Genomic DNA, 21570 nt, shown 5'->3' with positions numbered 1-21570 from the left:
AATTTGAGTTAATGTTTACCGATCGACCGACCAACCGACCGACCGACATAGTGAGCTGAGAGTCACGACTGAAAATATACTCCTCCTGCAAATGGTTAAACTTAACTTAAAATTAGAGGGCGCCCCAATTGAAAGTACAAGCCAACTTTATGATACATCTGAACTACCATCATTGTCACCACCAACCAGTAGCCTTCCTGATTTCACAGCATTAAGACCTGTTAACGAGGCATGTTCTTAAATTAAATAGGCTTTGCATGAGTTCGATTAAATACAGTACTTTACTTAAAAGATAAACAAATTGTGTCTATAACAGCCAGTTTTCAATGTCGTGTTTTTGAAAGATACGAAATAAGTAACATCATATTAAACTGAAAGCCGAAACCAGGGAGTTTATAATGGGTAAGTATGGTCAGTGTGGAAACGACGGCGATATAATGTTTCACTCATTCTTGATCGACGAATAGTTTATACATTCTAGTCATTGTGATTTAGGTTTTAGGTTACAGAAAATTTGCAGTTCTGGTGTATACTATAAGACACAACATTCGCCTAAACTAATATTTCATACGTTTTACTTTGTTGTTTAAAAGTTCATCGGGACGAATGTGGGACAGGGATTCCTTATGGATCTCTATTCGCTACCGTTCTTCTGTGCACTGGTGTTGGCTTCTTTACTGGTGCTTCACTCGTTGGAATATCGGAAACACAAGATATGTTTGAGAATACATCTATAGAGGACGATATGCAAAAATTGTAAGTATTGTATTGTTTATTAATTTAAAAGACTATGATAGATAGATAGGGATTATTTTTCGCTTCCATATTTGTTTGTATCTTCGCATTCAGGTCATATTCAGAAACACATTATACCTGTGTAATTCTAGTCAGGAAAAGGAAAATCTAAATATATGGACTCATTGGAATACAATAACTATTGCATATATTAAGGCTATAAGTTATGTTTCTCAAAAGTAACTGACACTGACCTTACGCGCGGTTGTGTTGGGATCGAAGAAGATGCTGAAGCAAGAAATAAACTACGTCATCTCAGTCCGATCATGATCTTAGAAGTCTGAGATAGGTCACCGACAATTAAACATCCACCTAAAAGTTAGGATACGATCGACTGAAATTTATGACGTCGTAGGCCTAATAGTCATATAATGTACCACCATCTCTAGGACCCAATAGCATTGGTTATACATTCAGTTGTGCCATGATTATACCATGCGATGCTTTTTCATTCTCAAACGCTAAAACAAAACAATTACAGTACTAATACACGTTTATTAATATAATCAGTGATAACGTCATTGTTTAATTATGTGCTTATATCAATATGATGACATCATAGTAATAATACAGGTAGTTGGATATACTAGGGATATATAGACTTTAAATCTTGATCGAAAAGGCAAAACGATTTGATGAAATTTTAGATAAACAAAGGGTGGAATTATGAGTATTATTATACCAGTTGACACAAATCAATAATCGTAGTATAGTGTTTGTGTTTCTGATTACCAATCGATCGATCTATTTTTATTAATATAATTGCGGTGGTGTTAAACACATTGATTTTAATCAGCTGAGTAAACAATTCCTGTATGTCATTTATTAATTTTGAGTCATTGGACACTCCTAGGATTTGAAATCATTGGGACGTATGTGACGTAACACACGTACCGTTTAAGGTCAATTTACCCAGACGAGCGGTAACGGTAAAGCTTGGTTCCCACTAGGACGCAACGCAAGGACGTAGACGCAACGCAAGCGAGTTGACCAATGACAAGCGACAGTCGAATAATCCATCGCTTGTGATTGGTCTAATCCCTTACGTTGCGTTACGTCGTTGTGTTGCGTCTCTATAGTGGGAACCAAGCATAAGCGGAAAACCGCGTAGCTTATCCCACGTAGAATCTGTATAGAGCGGAAACCGGCCGTCCGCTCCGCGTTGTTTGTAAATGGTCATATAAGGAATAACAGATTCTATATTTTTTATTACTTACCACTCGGTGTAAGTTAGTGTATAAATTGGTACCCACCAACGTCAGCGATACTTGTTCCTTAAAGCGTAGTTCCCACTAGGACGCAAAGCAGCGACGATCGCAGATTTGATTTCACTCAGGCGGGGGAAAACACAATTATTGGAAGAGCATTTTCTTACGTTGTGTAGGTTGTGTTACGTTGCGTATCTAGTGGGAACCAAGCTTTAATCAACTACCGGGTAAATAACTGAGCATATTGAACAGGCGCGCCCATTATGTATTGTTATCAGGAGAATTTAAGCAATATGATTATACATAATATTTTAACGAGTTTTATCTTTAAGAATAATCATATTGAAAGTTCAAATATGTTGTTAGGAGTGTTATTGATAACCTTTTAACAAAAGTGCGGTTAACTTAGCGTTCTTATCAACTGCTTAGTGTGATTTATCCGATTGTGGATGACCACCAACACGAACCGTGTTCAAATACATCTAGTGCATATACTAAATATAACAAGAAATATTTCTTACAAAAAACGCCCCTCATCTCACGATAACTACCGTCTACATGCATCTCAATATTTATCAGAAAATGTTTTCATAGACTCTATATTTTCCTAGACGTCCTTTAGGGTGTGCGCATGCCCAGTTCGAGTTTCCAAATAATCTTTTTTTTTCAGCCGTAGTAAACCATAAGCTGCTGCATGGTAACTGTTTCCTAATGCTTCCGTTCTCTTGAATATAACTGCCTAAATGAGCTGTCCTCTGGGGGTGAAAACATTTCTGTATTTGTTGAATGGCGAGAATGTTTCATTCGTTGAATTTGAATGAAAGATTCAACGAATAGTGCTCTAAATAAATATGATTAAACTGTCATTCCCAGTAAAGTAAAGATATCTTTTGACGGGAATCCGGCGGGAATCCGGCATGTGGCTTGTTCTTTTGGCGGAACCACGACAAAAGATTAACAGTGATTATAGTAATGCTTGGTTCCCACTAGCGACGCAACATAACGCAACCTACGCAACGTAAGAAAATGCCCTTCCAATAACTGTGTTTGCCCCCGACTGCGTGAAATCAAACCTATGCTATGTTTGCAGCACCTTGCGTCGTCGCGTCGGTTCCCACTTGTGATTATTCAATATAACAGCATTTTGCGTCAACACGTCGTTGCGTTGCGTCCTAGTGGGAACTACGCTTTAAGGAGAGGGGAATAACTAAACGAAACAATATAAATAGCCTCAATAGGCCTGAAAAACTGTACTGACAAGTAACTAGGATACCCTGTAGACTACTTGTTTGCACAGTAGGCCTACATCCATTATACCAGGTGTCGGCTGCATAATTTATGAGGCCACTCATCTAAACACGCTTTTTGATGAAATCGTGTTAGCAATACGGGTTTCAAATCTCATAACAAGACTGGTGGTTGCTAAGCTCTTAGGCCAAAGGGTAATCTGTTATGCTACGCTAATATACACAAACACTGCTGTACAAAACATTTTAAAATGCAATTAAGAAAGCAGATGGACGAGCAGTTGGATAAGAACATATTTAATAGAATTACTATTGTAGCTATCAATAGACATTGGCAACAACTTAATAAATATGAATAAAATATTAAAATAATGTCTTAAGTACAGTTACTGTGATTATGAGAAAATCGGTCTATAGTTTTCAAGAGAAAACATTTCAATTGATAATACATTCCAATAATTATCGATCTATAGTTTCCCCAATGTTTTTGTTTGTGTTACACGATCTTGTTGAAGATAATTACAGTTACAGGTAATTATAGCTAATAGGCTATAACTTGAATGTTATGTTTCTGGTGTTTTTATGCAACTTCAGATTTTGATTTTCTTGCTATAGCAAAAATATCCACTGTAGGCCTATGCCTACCATCTTTTTTCACTTTTTAGAGAGTCTAGGTTAAACTACATAACTACTGAAAAAAAGTGTAATTTAACAATTAACCAGATATTATATATAACATTTGTGCCTGTACAAGGACCTTTTAACCCACTAGTAGTGCGTTCTGTTAATTTTGTAGAACCGAAACTTCAGAAACGGAATAAGCTTTGTTTTTTTTTCAATCTAAATGTAAACTGTTGTCAGATTGTTGAGTAACGTTTGTTTATTCAATTCAATCTTTTATTTCGTAATCTCTGGTCCATAGAAAGTAAAATTACATATAGGCCTAAATGAATTAAAAATCAAACAAGACTAATTATGTACTAGTGTTTATTTTATGGATATGAAGTCCAAAATAAAGAGAAATGAATACTATGAATAATATAAGATCAGCCTACAAAGCTTCGTCTACACTAATAAACTAGTTCGACAAATAAAGGGTGATGTGCCCAAATATGGTAGTGGTATGCTTAAATATGGTAGTGATATGACAATCATCATGTGCATATGGGCACATCACATTTGTTTTGTCACATACAGTTTGATAGTGTAGACAGAGCTTAAAATCATAATTTTGTCGTACGTGGGAATACTGAACAGCATAGTATATTTAGTAGTAGCATACCATAGTATATAAGTGATTCTCAAGTTAAACTCATTCATAGGCCTACTTGAACAGTCATGGCCATCCACCACCGGTACCAGCAATGAACAATTGGAATCACGTGCACATTGTACTTTATACATTACGTCGTAACCGTTCTTAAGCGTGATTCCCACTAGCGACACACGTAACGAAACGCAACGCTACAACCGACGACGCAACAGTGCTCCAAATATCGGGGGAAAACACAATTATTGGAAGGGCATTTTCTTACGTTGCGTAGGTTGCATCGCTAGTGGGAACCACGCTTTACAGCAGTACGGTTTCATGTTTGTTATAATGGCGATTATTTTGGTTCACTTTTTCTATTAGATGTTAGTATAGAACCCCTCTTTGGGACACCGCTATTCATTGTACACTTAAATAAGGGTATAATTAAATTAAGAAACTTAAATGAGACCATCTTTATGACCTACTTTTTTTAATTTACTAGTCTTGAGGCATTGCGGTACGTAATATACGGTATAGCAGCAGTTTTCGCCGTCTATTCGTTACTTTTGCTTTTCATTGGATTTGTCGCTACTGGACAAGCTAAGAAGCAAGTTTACAGTACAAACGAAATTACATTCAATGGAAAATGTTGTATGAATAGTGTAAGTAAAACATACCCCTCTGACGTTTTAGTCAAATTTAAGGGCACATACCCACTGTAGGCCTACGAACCAGGACAAATAATGTAGGCCTATGGATATCGATTAGAAACAATTCAACTTAGTGCACAGAAAATTGTATTTAAAATCTAAAATACTTCTCGTCTTCAGATTGGACATGAAATGCACATGTTCACGATATTACAAACTTTGTACACTATTTAGAAAAATCAATCCACAACGCCGTGATTACGTCGTTACACACAAACGAAAGCAGCAGCATTATGTAATTATGGTGAAATTATACAGATTCCTATTTTTTTTTCTAGGCTACAATTTTTACTTATTTTATGATGCTCGTATGGTTGTTCATATTGTGCGTTTTAGTCATCCCCACCATGTTCATGAAAATGACAACGGAATATTGTTATAGTGACGGAATTATTGACGAAAATGATGAAGTCGACCCAAATGCTTGTATAAATTTGACGTGGTACGGTAAGTAATTTAATTAGATCAAGTTGGTATTACATTCATTATTAGGGCCTACATTTCTATCGATCACTCTAGATCGGAAGTTGTGGACAGGGACAGACAAAAGACAAACAGACAATTACTGTAAAGCCTTGTCTACACTATCAACCTGTCATATCACTACCATATTTGAGCATATCACTACCATATTTGGGCACATCATATTTTTTTGTCAAACTAGTTTGATAGTGTAGACCAGCTTAAGACAGGCTTTTCTCTCACATTTACATTAATCACGATCTCTCTTAGCATACCATACCCTCAATTTATGATGAGTATATCCCCAAATGTTGTATATGGAAGACTACACCTATTAGGCCTACTATTCAAAATGAAATGTCGGTGCTGAACGATAATGGCAGAAAGAACAAGGGAAATATTGTTTTTCATGTTTTAAAAGGGTGTACCTTTATATCCCTACATTATAGGCACGAATGAATACGCCAAGGAGGCAATCTAACAACAGGACGCTGAGCTCCGAAGATCAATAGTTTATCTGTGGCTGCGACACGATCAGTTCCCTTCCCCTTAACAAACGCCGCAGAGAATATTTACATACTACAGTACTGTTGGTATTTGTCGCAGCCAGATATAAGATAAAAGGACTGTTATGAGTTCCAATCTTGAAAAGGCGAGCTCAGTGCCCTGCTGTTGATTGATTGCCTTGATTACGCCAAGTAACTTTCAAAAATCTAATTTTTTTGTACAAACTAATAAACGTCCATCTGAGTTTACGGAAGTATAAGCCTAGTAGGAACATTATCATTGCGACAAGGAAGGAAAGAAGAAAAACTCGTTTTCTTATATAACATGCACCAAACTATAAATTGTATCTGAACAATTAGACTTGTTTTCTTCTTCCAGTCGCATCTAAACTGAACCATATTTGCCAATCAAATATAAATTTAGTTTGCAACATGGGAGCCATTGACGCAAATTACTTGTTTTCGTTTTAACTGCAGGGCTTGGAAACGGCGGTATATCAAGTGCGATCTGCGACGGTGAAGTTCTATTAAACTATTGCCAACAGGTAACTACGGGGCGCCTTAAGAGGCAGAATTGCCCAGGGGCAGTATCAATAAGTTACCGTAGTAGTTACGGTTATTTAGCGCATGGGTTTGCCAGTTCGAGTTCCAAATGGTTACAAGGCTTGTCTTTGACAGTTTACAATTATATAAGATCCTAGACCACGCACAAGGATTTACTTTTCTAGTAGTATAAGGTATCTGATTGGGGACTATCTACTGTAGTCAACAGTGGAAATTAAGCTTGGACGCAACGCAAAGACGTAAACACAACGCAGGCGTGTTGACCAATGACAAGCGAGAGTTCGAATAATCCATCGCTTGTTGGTCAACTCACTTACGTTGGGTTACGTCCTCGTGTTGCGTCTCTAATGGGAACCAGGCAATAATATAGATTATTACTACAGTATATATAAAAATGTCGCCACTGGCACCTCGTATGGTACATAGATAATTGATTCTCAATGGATAACTCGGCAGGAGGGCTAAAACACCATTTGGGAAAACCATCAACAATGCTTTGTCTTGTAATGATATACACAAAATTATAAATATGGGAATTGCATGTTCAATATGGAAAATTCATATGGTATTCCATGGATATGGCCTATAAATAAATTTGAAAATTTCATGGAAAAATGAATATCATTCTCTAATTTCAGGCCGAGAAATCCTTTGTACTTTTTGTAGTGTCATTTGGATCTGCTGGATTGGCTACACTCGGAATGGTAGGTGAAGTATTTTATTTAAAGAGAAAGGAATTTCCCATGATCTATGAATATTTTAGTAAAGATTTTGTTTTGTTTTTATTTTAAGGTCAGATTAGGGATCATGTCAGAATCATTCTACTTCAGTTACTGCAGTAACTATATTTTGTTTGTTTTTTATTTTATTTAGCCAGCTTTTTCTGGTAATCTACACTATAAAGTCGTTGAACTGTTAACGATCAACGACGATAGCGTCGAATAACTTCGACAGGAAAACAGGCTTTACTGCAGTAATAATGATTAAATATTACCAAAAAAAGAAAAATAATAAATTCAACTTTCATAATTTATATTTTTGATATTGAAATATTATATCTTAAAGATAAATTTTCTAATGTGCTTAGCTGCAAACGGTGGACATCTGAGGGACGGGATGAAGCGACAAGACTACGAAAGGAAACGAAATATGGAGGAACAGGAGCTGTTCCATTTAACGATGAACAAGTCAACCGAAAGGCTAGCTACAACACCTTATTTCTGAGATTACAGTTTTGTAATAATGGATTTTTTGGCATATTTAGATTCTATTATTAGTTATTGTTGAGAAGCCGATTTCTCTAGTATACGTCCATGGTGGAAATTCATCGAGACCATTTGGCTATAGCCCACTTGCAACGCAACGCAGCGACGTATTGACGCAAAGTGATGTATTGCGTAATCACACGTGGGAACCGACGACGCAACAGTGCTGCAAAAATCGCAGGTTTGATTTCACGTAGGCGGGGGCAAACACAATTATTGGAAGGGCATTTTCGTACGTTGCGTAGGTTACGTTACGTTGCGTCGCTAGTGGGAACCACGCTTTATTGCGTAATCACAAGTGGGAACCGACGACGCAACAGGTTTGATTTCACGCAGGCGGGGGCAAACTCATTACTGGAAGGGCATTTTGCTACGTTGCGTAGGTGGTTGCGTTACGTTGCGTCGCAAGTGGGAACCAAACTTAACATGTTTGATGGGCACAGAACTGAAAATAAACATTGAGTATAAACAGACCTTGGACGTTATGTAATTATACTGTGAAGTCATGGTATCATCAAATGAACAGAGTCGGATCGGATGCTTTAATATTAAACTGTGTTACTAGACCCATTGTCATCAATAGAATAGAGTATACAGTACGAATGATTTTGTTTAAATTCCACAGCAACAAAACCCAAATGGCGTTTATCAAACACATAATATAGTAGATTATTGAGCTATGTTTAATGCTCTTTTTCTTTACCGGAATTAAATACAGTAAATATAAATATTATATATATATAGTTCAGTTTTGCGTTCAAACCAGGAGTTAACCATAGTAAAGCGTGGTTCCCACTAGAACGCAACGTAACGCAGTGACGTATCGACGCAAGTGCTGTATTGCGTAATCACAAGTGGGAACCGACGATGCAAAAGTGCTGCAAACATCGCAGGTTTGCCATTCACGCAGTCGGGGACAAACACAATTCTTGGAAGGAAATTTTCTTAAGTTGCGTAGGTTGAGTCGCTAGTGGGAATCAAGCTTCGACGACACGGAGGAGAGTTCTGAACACACGTACGTCGCTTACTTCGGATTATGCTTAAAGCTACGTTCACACTAAGCTCAGATTCAGCGTGGTCGTATTTTTTTTTTTCAAGCAAAGTTTGTCGAGAAAAGTTGTCTAAAGTCTGCTATGTATAGACTAGTCGACAAACTACTGAAAACCAGTTTGCAAATTCGAACAAACAACGAGCTTCCAAACTGCATTAAAACATGCGCTCTGTAGGCTTACGGAATTCGAAATTAGCTTGAACAGTTCTACCCATTTTACCCTCGCTCGTGTGGACATGGGTTTAGCAACATGAAACCACAAAATCGTGTCTGTAATTGAGAATTTACTGTACTGTTTATTCCGTAATTAAAAAGTGCAAAACAACCTTCCTGTGAATGTAACCAAAGTTGCTGAAATGATCTGAAGGTGACCTCCAAGTTGCTAAACATGACCTGAATGTAACCCCAAGTTGCTGAAATGATCTGAAAGTAACCCCTAAGTTGCTGAATTAAAACAATGATATGCAAAACAATCTGTATTACAACTTCTCAACCGATTTGTACACTAATGTCATTGTCATTGTTATCAACTTTCATATGGCCTGAATGTAACCCCCAAGTTGCTGAAATGATCTAAAAGTAACCCCCAAGTTGCTGAATTTAAACAATGATATGCAAAACGATCTATATTACAACTTTCATTTTCTTCATACTTGAAATGTTTGTGTTTAAAATATGTGAGTTTATAAACAAAATTTACAGTTCTGAACAACATTGTACAATATTTTTAAATAATACAGTACTTTTTCTGCAGAAGAAAAAAGTTTAAAAATAAATTGAACTTCCAGCTTTTGAAAACGATTAAAGATTTTATTAGTGTACTAGTAGTGCTGCGCAGATGCAACGAAACAACAAGACATGTTTTCCTTGGTTAGGTATCAAAACAGGCAAATATACTGTATAGTATTTAAGACGGCGAAAAGATGATTTTGACACTTAAACAAATCATGGTGAAATTAATTGTTGCATATTTTGAATTGCATTATTATATAACCTTATACAGCATAGAAAATAATGTATATTATATACATATAAATATATAGACACGACGTTTTACCATATAACTTGATTGCAATGTAATAATACTGTTATATTTGATTTAATCTTTTTTTTTAAAATTTTATAAATATTATTTCTTGTCAAAATATATTCTATATAAATATAGTGTGATCGATTTTCCTACCACATACTTGATCAGCTTAAGAACAGCTTTGAGTCTCGAATTCTAAAAAAGAAAAGAAAATTGAATTACAAAACTAATAAAATATATAAATAATGACATCATATATAACAAAAAATCACTGGCATGTATATTTTCTAGTTTCTCTGTATATGATTATGAAGTAATATTATTTAAAATTTTAGATAATAATCTAGGGCCGATTACAATTTTTCATACCCATTATATATGTACTGTATGGATGCGTGAAATAGCAAAATTGGTATAAGTCTGAGTGGCGAAAGATAAATATTTTGGCATACATGGAGTTTCATACGTATAATACTCAGCTGAAAAAATATTTTCAAGGCAAAAATTGAAACAGACAATAAGACTGTGTGCTCGTTGTACAAATTTTGCTATTTCACACATCCATATGCTGTAGGAGAACGTGGAAAGAACATCCAGATCAGGGGCATATAAGCACTTGCTTTAAACCCAACAACAAAATAGGTAAGTAATAAGTCTAGATATTGTATACAATGTGACATTATGACAGAATTTTCCTAGATACTGGATTAATTATAGGTGCTGTACTGAGAATTGGCTATATATTCTAAATTGTACACTGAATTTTGCTGTTAAAAAATTACCTGTTTGGTCAATTCTAGCTTTAAGGATTTGGGATTCAATCGGTATAGGCAATACTTCTTGATCTGAGAAGAAACGATCTTCAAGATCGTAGGCTCCGACACCGGCGTGTATGTAGCTAGTACCATGTACAGAGAATACGTGCAAAGTGTGGGCTCCTGAAAAAAATGCATTCATGTTAGTGTGCTTGAAAATATGTTTAAGGGCATGTGGTGCAGTGTGTTGGACTTTCGACTACTGATCGTGAGATCAAGGTTCGAATCCAACTCTCGCTGCATTGCTTGTATCCTTAGGCAAGATACTTTACTTACGTTTGCCTCTCTCCACCCAGGTGTATAAATGGGAATCTGGTTAGATCAAGACACAAGTTTGCGCTTTCCCGCTCTACTAGCTGCATTATGGGAGATGTTTGATCCAAAAAAATGACTGGGGTAATAATGTTACTCCATTACTATAGGTAGGAGACAGACGCAGACAGACCTAAAAACTAATCATGTTGATAGTATACTGTATAATATCTTTCTACTTATCTTACTGTAGGTAGAAAATGTTCTTACTTCTTCGAATCAATCAAGTGCTTGTTTAGATCATATTGTATTAATATGTATTGTTCTCCTTTATGGTCTAATTATTTCAAAAAGGATATCAACCGACTTAAAGTATGTTATAATGATGCTTTTTGCATGTTGTTAGGTCAACCCCGATATCTCATTGCAAGAAATCTGTTTGTGGATAATAATGTTCCATATTTTTATGAATTTTTTAGGCTAACAAATTATATTTTTTTTTTCCACAATTAAGAAAAGCAAAAACAAAATGTTAAACTGTAAATATGAATATTTAATGTTTGATTCCAAAATGTATTTTAAGTGGAGAGAGTCACTATATGTCAACAAATAATTCTTGGTCCTCTCTCCATGATGGTCGTCACATAATTCTTTGTATTTCTTTTTTTATTGTATGTATATGTTTTATATGGACAGTTTGTCTGAAATAAAGTTTAGTTGAATTTAAATAAATTACCTTCTACCGGTAGAATTTTAATGCGGACAAACATCAATAATGACCCTTGGTATTTGTAAACTGTCACAGTGTCCGTCCTATCGAGTACAAAGAGGAAATGCTTTGAATTCACACTGTAAGAATCCAGATCTAGTGCACCGTATGCTGTCAAGTCTTGCCTCCACTCCAGATTTGGTGACCCCATAGTATAGCTACAGTACAAAAACAGTGTGTGTTAGTAGAGTAATGTTAGAAGACAATTTGGAGGTTTCCTAGCCACCCCGAATAATTGAACTACTACTAATATGTGGGCAAGCTTCGGATAAAAACTGTGGCCTCAAGCCTGTACACAGACACACTTACAGGGGTAAAAACATAACCTCTAAGGCGGAGATAATTACATTAGCTAATACAATTTTTTTTAAAGTGTGATTGGTATATAATCACAGGATTTTTGACAAATACCAAAGACTTTAGAAATCATGAGTTTATCTAGTTCTAGGAAAAAAATAACTCACTCAAACACCTGTACTGGAACATCAAAATTCAGATCCGTCAATGTTCCCTGAAACCCATTGGCAATGACTACATAATATTTCTCATTTATCTCCATTTCTAAAATATCCATCGCAGCGAAAGAGTCCGCTTCAGCTGCTTTCGTAAAGTTATAGTCGTCAGACTGGATCCAAACCTCTGAGGTGGTTGCCACAGACGATATGGAAGAGTCAAGGTAGTTAGCCATCGCCAGGTGAAGTATACCATCAGCAAAGAAATGGGTAATCTGTAACATATTTAAAAGGTACATTTTTATTTTTATTTAAAACATATTTAGACAGGATAAAAAGGTATAGATATTGCACCTGTTACATTATGGTCCTGTTTTTGAGCAACAGATTAAAAACATTCATGAAAGACATTAAAAAAATTAAAATCACAATACAAAGTCAGACAATATTTACAATGTTAAAAAGGAGAAAATAAAAGGGAAATATAAAATGAATTGTTCAGAACATGTTTACAAATATAGTAAAAAATAGTCTAAAAGGGAAAATTCCTAAAATACAATTGTAAAATAAAACTGGTACAAATATTTACATATTTAACAACTGGTTGAAAATAGCAAATGGAAATCACAGAATTAAAATTGTTCTAAACCTGAGTAGCAGTGCATTTAGAACACTGCATTTTGGCATTTATATAACCATCAAACAAATAAAACAATATTAAAAGATGAGTGGCTTTATGACACTCATTTGACAGGCACAATAAAAACTGAGCCAACTGGCACGAGTAACACTTTGCTCACAGTGTGCGCCGGGGATTTTGTGAGGAATCAGCCACGCATGCTGCTGAGGAAAATATATATCCTGTTCAATATTTTTGTCACGCATGTCATTTTCCTTAAGTATGCGCCGAACGTGAGCAGATAGCTCACTAAAAAATTCCACTGCGCATGACATGTTGATTTATTATAATATGTCAGCGTGTACCGTATAGCGTAGTAAGTAATTATCCAATCAGAAAATTTTTAGTTTAGTGTGCGTCCGATAGAATGCGATCACAGTTTGTGGCAAATTTTTTAGTGAGCCAAGTGTTACTTGTGTCAGTTGACCCAGCCAAAAGCTCTAGTGTGCGCCAGGCTTTAAGCTTGGTGCCCAATAAGACTCAGCACAAAGATGTAAGCATAACGCAAGGGAGTTGACTAATGACACGCAACTATTCAAATAATCAATCAATTGTGATTGTCAGATTGCGCTTACATCATTGCGTCCAAGTGGAAACCAAGCTTAAAGATGTATTGTCCCCCCAAAAAAAAAACTAAAAAAAAAATGTTTTCACTTATAAAATTACAAAGTAAATCGTTAAATTCAACCAAAAATCCATTGGCTGGCAGCCAATTTGACCATTTTTGCTTTAAATTAGATTTTTTTCAGGTAAATACATTTTTTGATCCAATTTTTGGTCAAAGTGGATAACTATTATGTTACATTAAAATGGAATATTCAACAACATTTTTTTTTTAAATTCATTTTTCAGGGGGACAATACATCTTTAAGTAAAACAGTACAAAGATTCCTTACATTGATATTTAATAATAATAATAATAGTTCATTCTTATATAGCGCATATAAGCAAGCTCTCAATGCGCTGAACATTATTACCCCAGTCATTTCCTGATCAAACACCTATGGAAACATACTCCCATATATGCAGCTAGTAATCAGCGCATAGTTGTGTCTTGATCTAACCGGGTACCCATTTATACACCTGGGTGGAGAGAGGCAAACGTAAGTAAAGTATCTTGCCTAAGGATACAAGCAATGCGGCGAGAGTTGGATTCGAACCTCGGTCTAACGATCAGTAGTCGAACGTCCAACACACAGCGCCACACGCCCTTACAATTTGATAAGCTTAACTTACCTTCACGGCACCACGAGTTGGAATGGTTGTTACTGGCACAAATCCTGTTATAAAATCGATCATACAGTACACAGCGGCTAAAGAATTTGTAGTGTATATGTGAGCATTGACCTGTGCTGCCTCTATGAGCGTCATGCAATTCTCTCCCGTGAGGGGGTTTACAAAGATTTCAACATCTGCTGCATTGTCAAAATTTATCTTTTGATAGAAATAAGCGGTATTGTTTTCTGGATATAGAACCCACACAGAGCCAGAAGACGCTAAAAAATACAACACATTTTTAATCTTTATACATACTGTACATATACAATAGAAATCTTTGAATGTGTTACAATTTCGATCTTTCATTTCTAGGTGGTAGACAAATTATACCATCCCAATAATGGAATGATCCACATTGGGGTCAACATTGGTTTAGTCTTTTGATTGGCATAATAAAGTTTTTTATCCATTATATTTCCACACCATCCAATACAGACTAAATAAAGGTTTCATAGTACAAGACTAAGGTAGTGGCAATGTATTAGTCGTCGTAAAAAAAAAGGAAAGGATATGAACCAAGGACTGTGGGATGGGTAAGCAAGGATGTCAACCACCAAGCCCAGTACCACTCTCTTGAATCTACTCACGATCACTCATAGGAATCTCAGTAAACATGGGATTTACGTCAAATGAACACTCCTCCAAGTAGTCTCCCTGACTGGCTATCACTATTAATGGAAACAATCCGGAAAATACAAATGCACTCACATCATCTGCTCTTGAAGGGTAAATTGTCTAAATGAAAGAAAAAATTAGATTTATCAATACCACAATATTATCAATAAATTTACAACAACAACAAATATTGCATTCAATATGAAATTAATGTTAAAAAGTATGTATCACATAATAAAAATGCTAATTCATAACTGAATTAAAATAGACACAATAAATCAACAATATGTTTGAATGTATAAATTAGTGGCTGCATATTAATTACAATATTAACAGTTGTTTGGTACTGGACAGTGGAGACACTATTTAGATAATTATAGTAGAACCACTCATTCAGGACACTTCTCGTTTGGGACAACCATCCATATTCAGGGACAACAGGGGATACAGTACTTTCCTGTCAAACGAACCTATTTAGGAGATGCAGTTGGGTACCGAACATGTTATTTGTTCTACTGTAGATTTCTACGTACCATTACTTCCTCATAATTACCACTTGTATCATTCCAACGGTATAAAGTCGTTGGATTACAAGCACTGGTGCCATTTCCTACTGTTCCCATTAATAGTAATTGATCATCTTCAACGACATAAGAATGCCAACTAACAGAACCAGTCGTTGAGATTTTCTGTTGAACTTCAGTACATTCGATTAGTACTGCACGATCTACACATTTAAAACAAGTAACAATATATGTAAGTTTGTTGATTCGCTTGCCTGAAATTTACATTTCACCCAAATTCAAGAATAATCTATAATATGTTAATAAAAATTACTTGACATATCATGCTTTGTTTTTTTAAACATTGGCAATATATTTCTTTATGCAAGTAGTGTAAATACATGTAAGACTCATCCATACACTCAGTATTTTATTTAATTGTATATACTGTCTATTCTGAGCTCATTAAATATTCATTAATTGTATAATTACTTTATTCATTCAACTTATAAATATTCATTACTCCTATACATACTTTGCTGAGCTCATTCAATTTATAAATATTCATTATTTGTGTACTTACTCTATTCATTCAACTTATAAATATTCATTAGCTGAGTTCATTCAATTCATAAATATTCATTATTTGTATAATTTTTATCCTGAGCTCATTAAATATTCATTATTTGTTTACTTCATGAGCTCATTAAACTCATACAAATTAAATATTTGTACATACTTTGCTGAGCTTTGTGCAGTTCATCAATAGCTTCACACCGATCCTCCACGCTATCAGCGAATACATCAAAGAACACGGTATGCTCAAGGTTTTCAAGCATGTTTAAAAGATCTACGTCATCAATCAGTCCATACAATGTAATGTTTGTAAATGTAGGTTCTCCAGTGTACGTTGTACCCGTAAGGTACTGATCCCCTTCATCATAAAGCTAAAAGATATAAGATATGATGAGAAAAGTTTATCATTGTATAAATTGAAGTTGAACATAAAATATCATATATAAAAAAATACAAGACATTATGTTCAAATTTTCCTTTTTCTATTTCTAATTGGAATGCCCTTCCAATATCAGTGTAACTATATTGAACGTTTCTTAACGTTTAACATAACATAAAATCGCTTTAGAAACTCCATCCCATAATGGGATGACAATTTTGTTTTAAAACTCTTTCTCATTTTACACCAAGTACAGTATGTTATCTTACCGTATAATGATACACATCATAAAAATCAAATCCATTGAAAAGTCCACCAAGGTATATTTTATCGAAGGCAAGGTCGTTCGCAAATGTTACATTTACAGCAATGATTTGAGGTCCATAGGTCAAAAGAATGCTATTGTAGTGTATGTATACACTATCAATTAAACCAATTACACTGTAAAGACACAAGCATATTTACAGTACAGTAGATTATGACAATGCTTGTTGTTGATGATACATTAAATAGCTGTGAATTTAACGAATTGTACTACAATAGTAGAACCATTATTGACCATAGTGTTAAAACATAATAGTTGTTTGTTTCATGGGAAAGTGTCGCCTTGATAGGAATATCTCTGAATAGAGATGTAGCAAAGGAGGGTTTCTACTGTGGTACACATTATTCATGATTTTAAGGGTTCGGGGTTCGATCTTACCCAAATCATTCCCAGATCATTCCCACGCAAACACATCTTTCAATGTTATTGGATTATTAATTATTAAATAATCAATTGGTCTTGAGAATGTACATTGCGTCAATAATGTCTGTATTAAGTCAACTAGTGTGTCAGCAAATAGAATGTTAATTGTTAAAATATAGATTTCAAGTTTTTTTTATGACAAATCGTATAATTTTATAGACAAAAATGTAATTGACACTCTAAATTGATTCTATTTTGTATAATTTACACGTTATACTGGTAGTGCTTGGTTAATTTTGGTAGGACTTAGTTGGGCTTGTTGTTTAGGATGAGCTTTTGGTGGAGTCATTTGTAGGCCTATCACCCTTCAAACAGAAATTTCACTTACGTTAAATTTTGAAGGAAATTTAGACTTCTATCAAAATTCACAGTAACAAGTATTACTGCATCATCACTGGTAAGTGTGACGGTTGAAGCCCATTCTGATATATCAACTCCATTAATTGTCGTGTAGTGTGACATCTGCAGATCATTGTTGATATATACAGGGTCAACAAAGGTCATTGTTGCAGTGACTACGTTGTCGGCTGCAATCAGCATAACATCTCCTGGTATTTCCATGCCATTGATGGTTCCTTCTACAGTTATATGTTCTGAAAAAATTGAATACTAATGTTTTAATTCAGCTCATAAAAATAGTAAACCTATTACATCCTTCATATCTAAGTTATAGATCACAAGTTGTAAATGTAAATAGATCAATTTCTGATTTAAGAGAAATTGACATTGGAATTCCACAGGGCTCTATTTTAGGTCCTTTGTTATTTATTATATATGTAAATTCTCTTCCTGATGCTGTTGATTGTAAATGTGTTATGTACGCTGATGATACCACTCTATTTGTAGCTCCTCAAATCCTATAACTCTGCAAAACAATCTAAACTCAAATTTTTGTAAAATATCAAAATGGTTAGATAACAACAGATTGACTTTGAATGTTAACAAAGCTAAACTTATGGTATTTGGTACTAGTCACTTATTAAATAACTTCCAAAATATTTCACTTGATGGTAATGGAACTAACATTGAAAGAGTGGAATCATTTAAGTATTTAGGTGTTATATTTGATCCTAAATTGACATGGAAGGATCAAATAAATAGTGTATCATCAAAAGTTTCTAAACGAATAGGGGTAATACGGCGTGTGAAATATTACTTGCCATCCCATACAACTATTATGCTGGCAAATTCTCTTGTAATGCCATTGTTTGACTATTGTAGTGCTGTATGGACTAATTGTACAAAAGAAACTTTAAATACACTTCAAATGTTATTCAATAGATTAGGTAGAGTTCTGTTATCCGCAGATATATATACACCGATAAACGATATTTTTAAAACACTTAATTGGGTTACACTAAATGAAAGATGGAGGGAACATCTACTACTTACAACTTTCAAATGCATTAATGGCCATTCACCATCATATTTATCCTCAATGTTTAAGTTTAATGACTCCCTCCACCCCAAATGCACTCGTAGCCAAAGTTGTAAAACATTAATTACACCAAATTGGAAAAATGCTCAAGGTAAAAGAACCTTCAAATACAGAGAAAGAATGGAATCTTTTACCAACTGAAACTAGAACAAAAGTAACTGGGAAACATATTTATAAACTCAAAAATATAGCAACTCTTATGTCATCCAGTGATCCTACATTTTTTATATTTTATTTGTTTTTAACTCTTTTAAATTAGGCCTACTGTGTATTTATGTTATAATTTTTCTTTACTTTTAAACTTATAACTGGACCATTTTGGAAAGCAGTACTGCGCTACTGAAAATGCAATCCATTCAAAAGAAATAAATAAATAAATAAAATCCTATATGTCATCTCATATAATTCCATTGACACCTGTGCTACCCTACATGGTAGGGCCTACAAATATCATTTTACAATGTCAACATTGATTCTGTGTATAAATGGGATGGGTGGGATGGTTGGAACATGGAGGACGGTCAGTAAAAATGCAATTTTACTGCTCCGTCTTGTCTAGCTAAAAAACTCTAAAAGGAGACCCCTGCATACTCTCTGGCAATAAGTCACTTATGGTTATAAAGCTTTCTATACAGCTGTTGCTGCGTGTCTCTAAAACACTAACTATCTCAGAAATAATTAAAATCACTTTTCACCAAGGCATATAGATCCATAATAACTAAATTGATTCCAGCTCAAGTATTACATATATGAAACGCCATGTGGGCCAAATTTCTACCAATACAGTACTACCTAGACTACACATACCTACAGCAAGACCAAACATAAATGACACTGTTCCATTTATTATCTGATTGTCTCTTCCCTCTTCTGTAAGACTCATCATAAATGACAAATCAATACCATTCACATAGTGACCAATCACACCCTGGTAGTCTAGCACGGTGATATCATTATTTAGAAACTGGTTGTCATCCACTTCAATATCGTAGAATAGGATGGAAGCCGAGATTGTCTGTGGTAATGTTTTGCTTAGATATGAAAGCCTCAGATCAGTTAGGTTTATGCCACATAACACATCATCTTCTATCACAAATTCCTTTATTAAAATAAAAAAAAGCATGCTATGGATAATCTAAAGCTTGTATGATGCAACGACATAGGCAAAATGCAAGCAATGCTAGGAAAAACTCCTTTACAAAACTTCATATTGCAATTTTTACCCCTCTTTTAGAAAATCTCTGTAAAACCTGGCTACGGAATTGAAGCAGTCGTAGATAATTACTAATTATGGTATGTGCACCTCTAAATATAAAGCTTTGTCTACACTTTCAAACTTTATGTGACAAACAAATGTGATGTCATAAACTACAAATTTTGGGCATATCACCACAATATTTGGGCACATCACACTTTTTTTGTCAAACTAGTTTGATATTGTACACAGAGCTTACATTTACTTACATTGTACACTTCCAGCGTTTCTATGGTAACGTTGTTGGTAAAAACAACAAACTCATCTGTGCTTTGTAGTACTCTATTTGCTAACACATCAATCTTGTACATATTGAAATATCCATCAACAGTTATGTTCTGTACAGCGGTAAGGTTACCTACAAATGAGAAACAAATTGCTTTGCTATACATTTCATAAATATATTTCTTTGCTTACAAGTAAATATAAAGGTAAATGCTAATGCTAAACTTGCTATTAATAGTCAAATAACTGAGACTACTTCTGGTGGTGGAACAAGTCTTCACAGATAAGGACTATAAAACCGTAGTTCCAGTGTACACAGCTCGTGTGCACTTTGAAGAACCCAGTTCATCATTCGAGATGAGTAGGGGTTACCCCGGTAAACCGGTTCATAAAATAGCCCTGTATCAGGGGGATTACCACCTATCTGATAGGAGAGTGATTAATTTACTATTTAACGAATCCTTGGCATAAAGACAACAAAATAACATAAACAAAATATGCAGTAAGTCAAGTCTCCCAATACAGGATAGCCTAATACTGTATGTATAGTTTTTCAGAAATTCTGATTTTGTTTTTAGTGGTAAAAAAAATAATTGGTACCTTGGGTCTAAATAAACGTCATTGAGAAAAAGAGACTGCCATTGGAAACATTTAAAAAAAAATCGAAATAATAACTAAATTTGGAAAAAAAAAAAATTTGGAATTTAAAAACAATTTTGCCATGAAATACTCATTTGCACGAATGATGATGGGTTTGCTTCAGGTTATTTAAAAAAATAAGTTAAACTATCAAAAAGTTTCATTCACATGATTAAAACTCTATGAACAATGTTATTTTAGATCAATTAATAATTACCATAGACATGTTTGGGTGCTGTGATCACTTGGTCCAAGCCATACATAACTGTTGTTTCATATAGCTCTGTCAAATTGATGTTATTGATGACATCTATATCATGAATATCCCCTTCAACAATAACAGAATTTTCAAATGTTTTGGGACCATAAATAACTTGATTCTGTTGGAAAATAGAAAACACAAAAACAATATTCATACCTAAAATGAGGATTTTCACTGTATGCTATAATATTTGTTTATTTGACAACATCTTTCACCATAGATAGATGGTCCACAAAAGACATAGGGAGTATTGCCAATCAATAGCTTTTTTAGTTCAAATTTTTAACCGGCACCCTTTGGGAGAGACACTTTTATTCAGGGGACACTCTGTGATGTGCCCAAATGTGGTAGTGATATTTCCAATGGTAGTGATATGAAATCATGTCCATATACATTTGTTTGTCAAATAAAGTATGATAGTGTAGACAGAGCTTAAGGACACACCTTTTGTGAAACTAATGAGAGGCAATACATGTTTTAACACTAAGGCTAACCCCTATTAAGGGGACATTTCTGTTAAGAGAACACTTCGTTGGATCCTAAAGGTAGCCCTTTAATAGGGGCTCTACTGTATTTAAATGGACAGAAGTATATA

At 34.7% G+C, this 21570-nt stretch overlaps 2 protein-coding genes across 2 annotated transcripts in view; one reads left to right on the top strand and one right to left on the bottom strand.

Annotated features, from left to right (window-relative positions):
• The first annotated feature begins 180 nt into the window (after window positions 1-180).
• LOC144843650 (neuronal membrane glycoprotein M6-a-like) lies at window positions 181-9470 on the top strand. Its single transcript, XM_078700533.1, has 7 exons — window positions 181-402; window positions 594-756; window positions 5005-5164; window positions 5491-5659; window positions 6658-6725; window positions 7383-7448; window positions 7810-9470. The coding sequence occupies exons 1-7, from the start codon at window positions 399-401 to the stop codon at window positions 7966-7968; spliced, it is 789 nt and encodes a 262-aa protein (XP_078556659.1). The 5' UTR covers window positions 181-398; the 3' UTR covers window positions 7969-9470.
• Window positions 9471-9849: 379 nt separating this feature from the next.
• Window positions 9850-21570, bottom strand: part of LOC144843630 (uncharacterized) — a 39146-nt gene continuing 27425 nt past the window's right edge. Inside the window, exons 22-34 of the mRNA XM_078700503.1 lie at window positions 20931-21093; window positions 20059-20207; window positions 19402-19693; window positions 17485-17749; window positions 16678-16849; window positions 16193-16400; window positions 15484-15677; window positions 14923-15070; window positions 14294-14553; window positions 12391-12653; window positions 11894-12084; window positions 10873-11028; window positions 9850-10285 (exon numbers count right to left, since the gene is read on the bottom strand). Coding sequence (XP_078556629.1) covers window positions 10260-10285; window positions 10873-11028; window positions 11894-12084; window positions 12391-12653; window positions 14294-14553; window positions 14923-15070; window positions 15484-15677; window positions 16193-16400; window positions 16678-16849; window positions 17485-17749; window positions 19402-19693; window positions 20059-20207; window positions 20931-21093 — 2487 coding nt within the window. The 3' untranslated portion in view covers window positions 9850-10259. The remainder of the gene's footprint in view (window positions 10286-10872; window positions 11029-11893; window positions 12085-12390; window positions 12654-14293; window positions 14554-14922; window positions 15071-15483; window positions 15678-16192; window positions 16401-16677; window positions 16850-17484; window positions 17750-19401; window positions 19694-20058; window positions 20208-20930; window positions 21094-21570) is intronic.

The sequence above is a fragment of the Antedon bifida genome, chromosome 5 (assembly GCF_963402885.1).
Source record: "Antedon bifida chromosome 5, ecAntBifi1.1, whole genome shotgun sequence".
NCBI lineage: Eukaryota > Metazoa > Echinodermata > Crinoidea > Comatulida > Antedonidae > Antedon > Antedon bifida.
The sequence above is the reverse complement of the archived record's forward strand: the minus strand, read 5'-3'. Positions and strand labels throughout refer to the sequence as shown.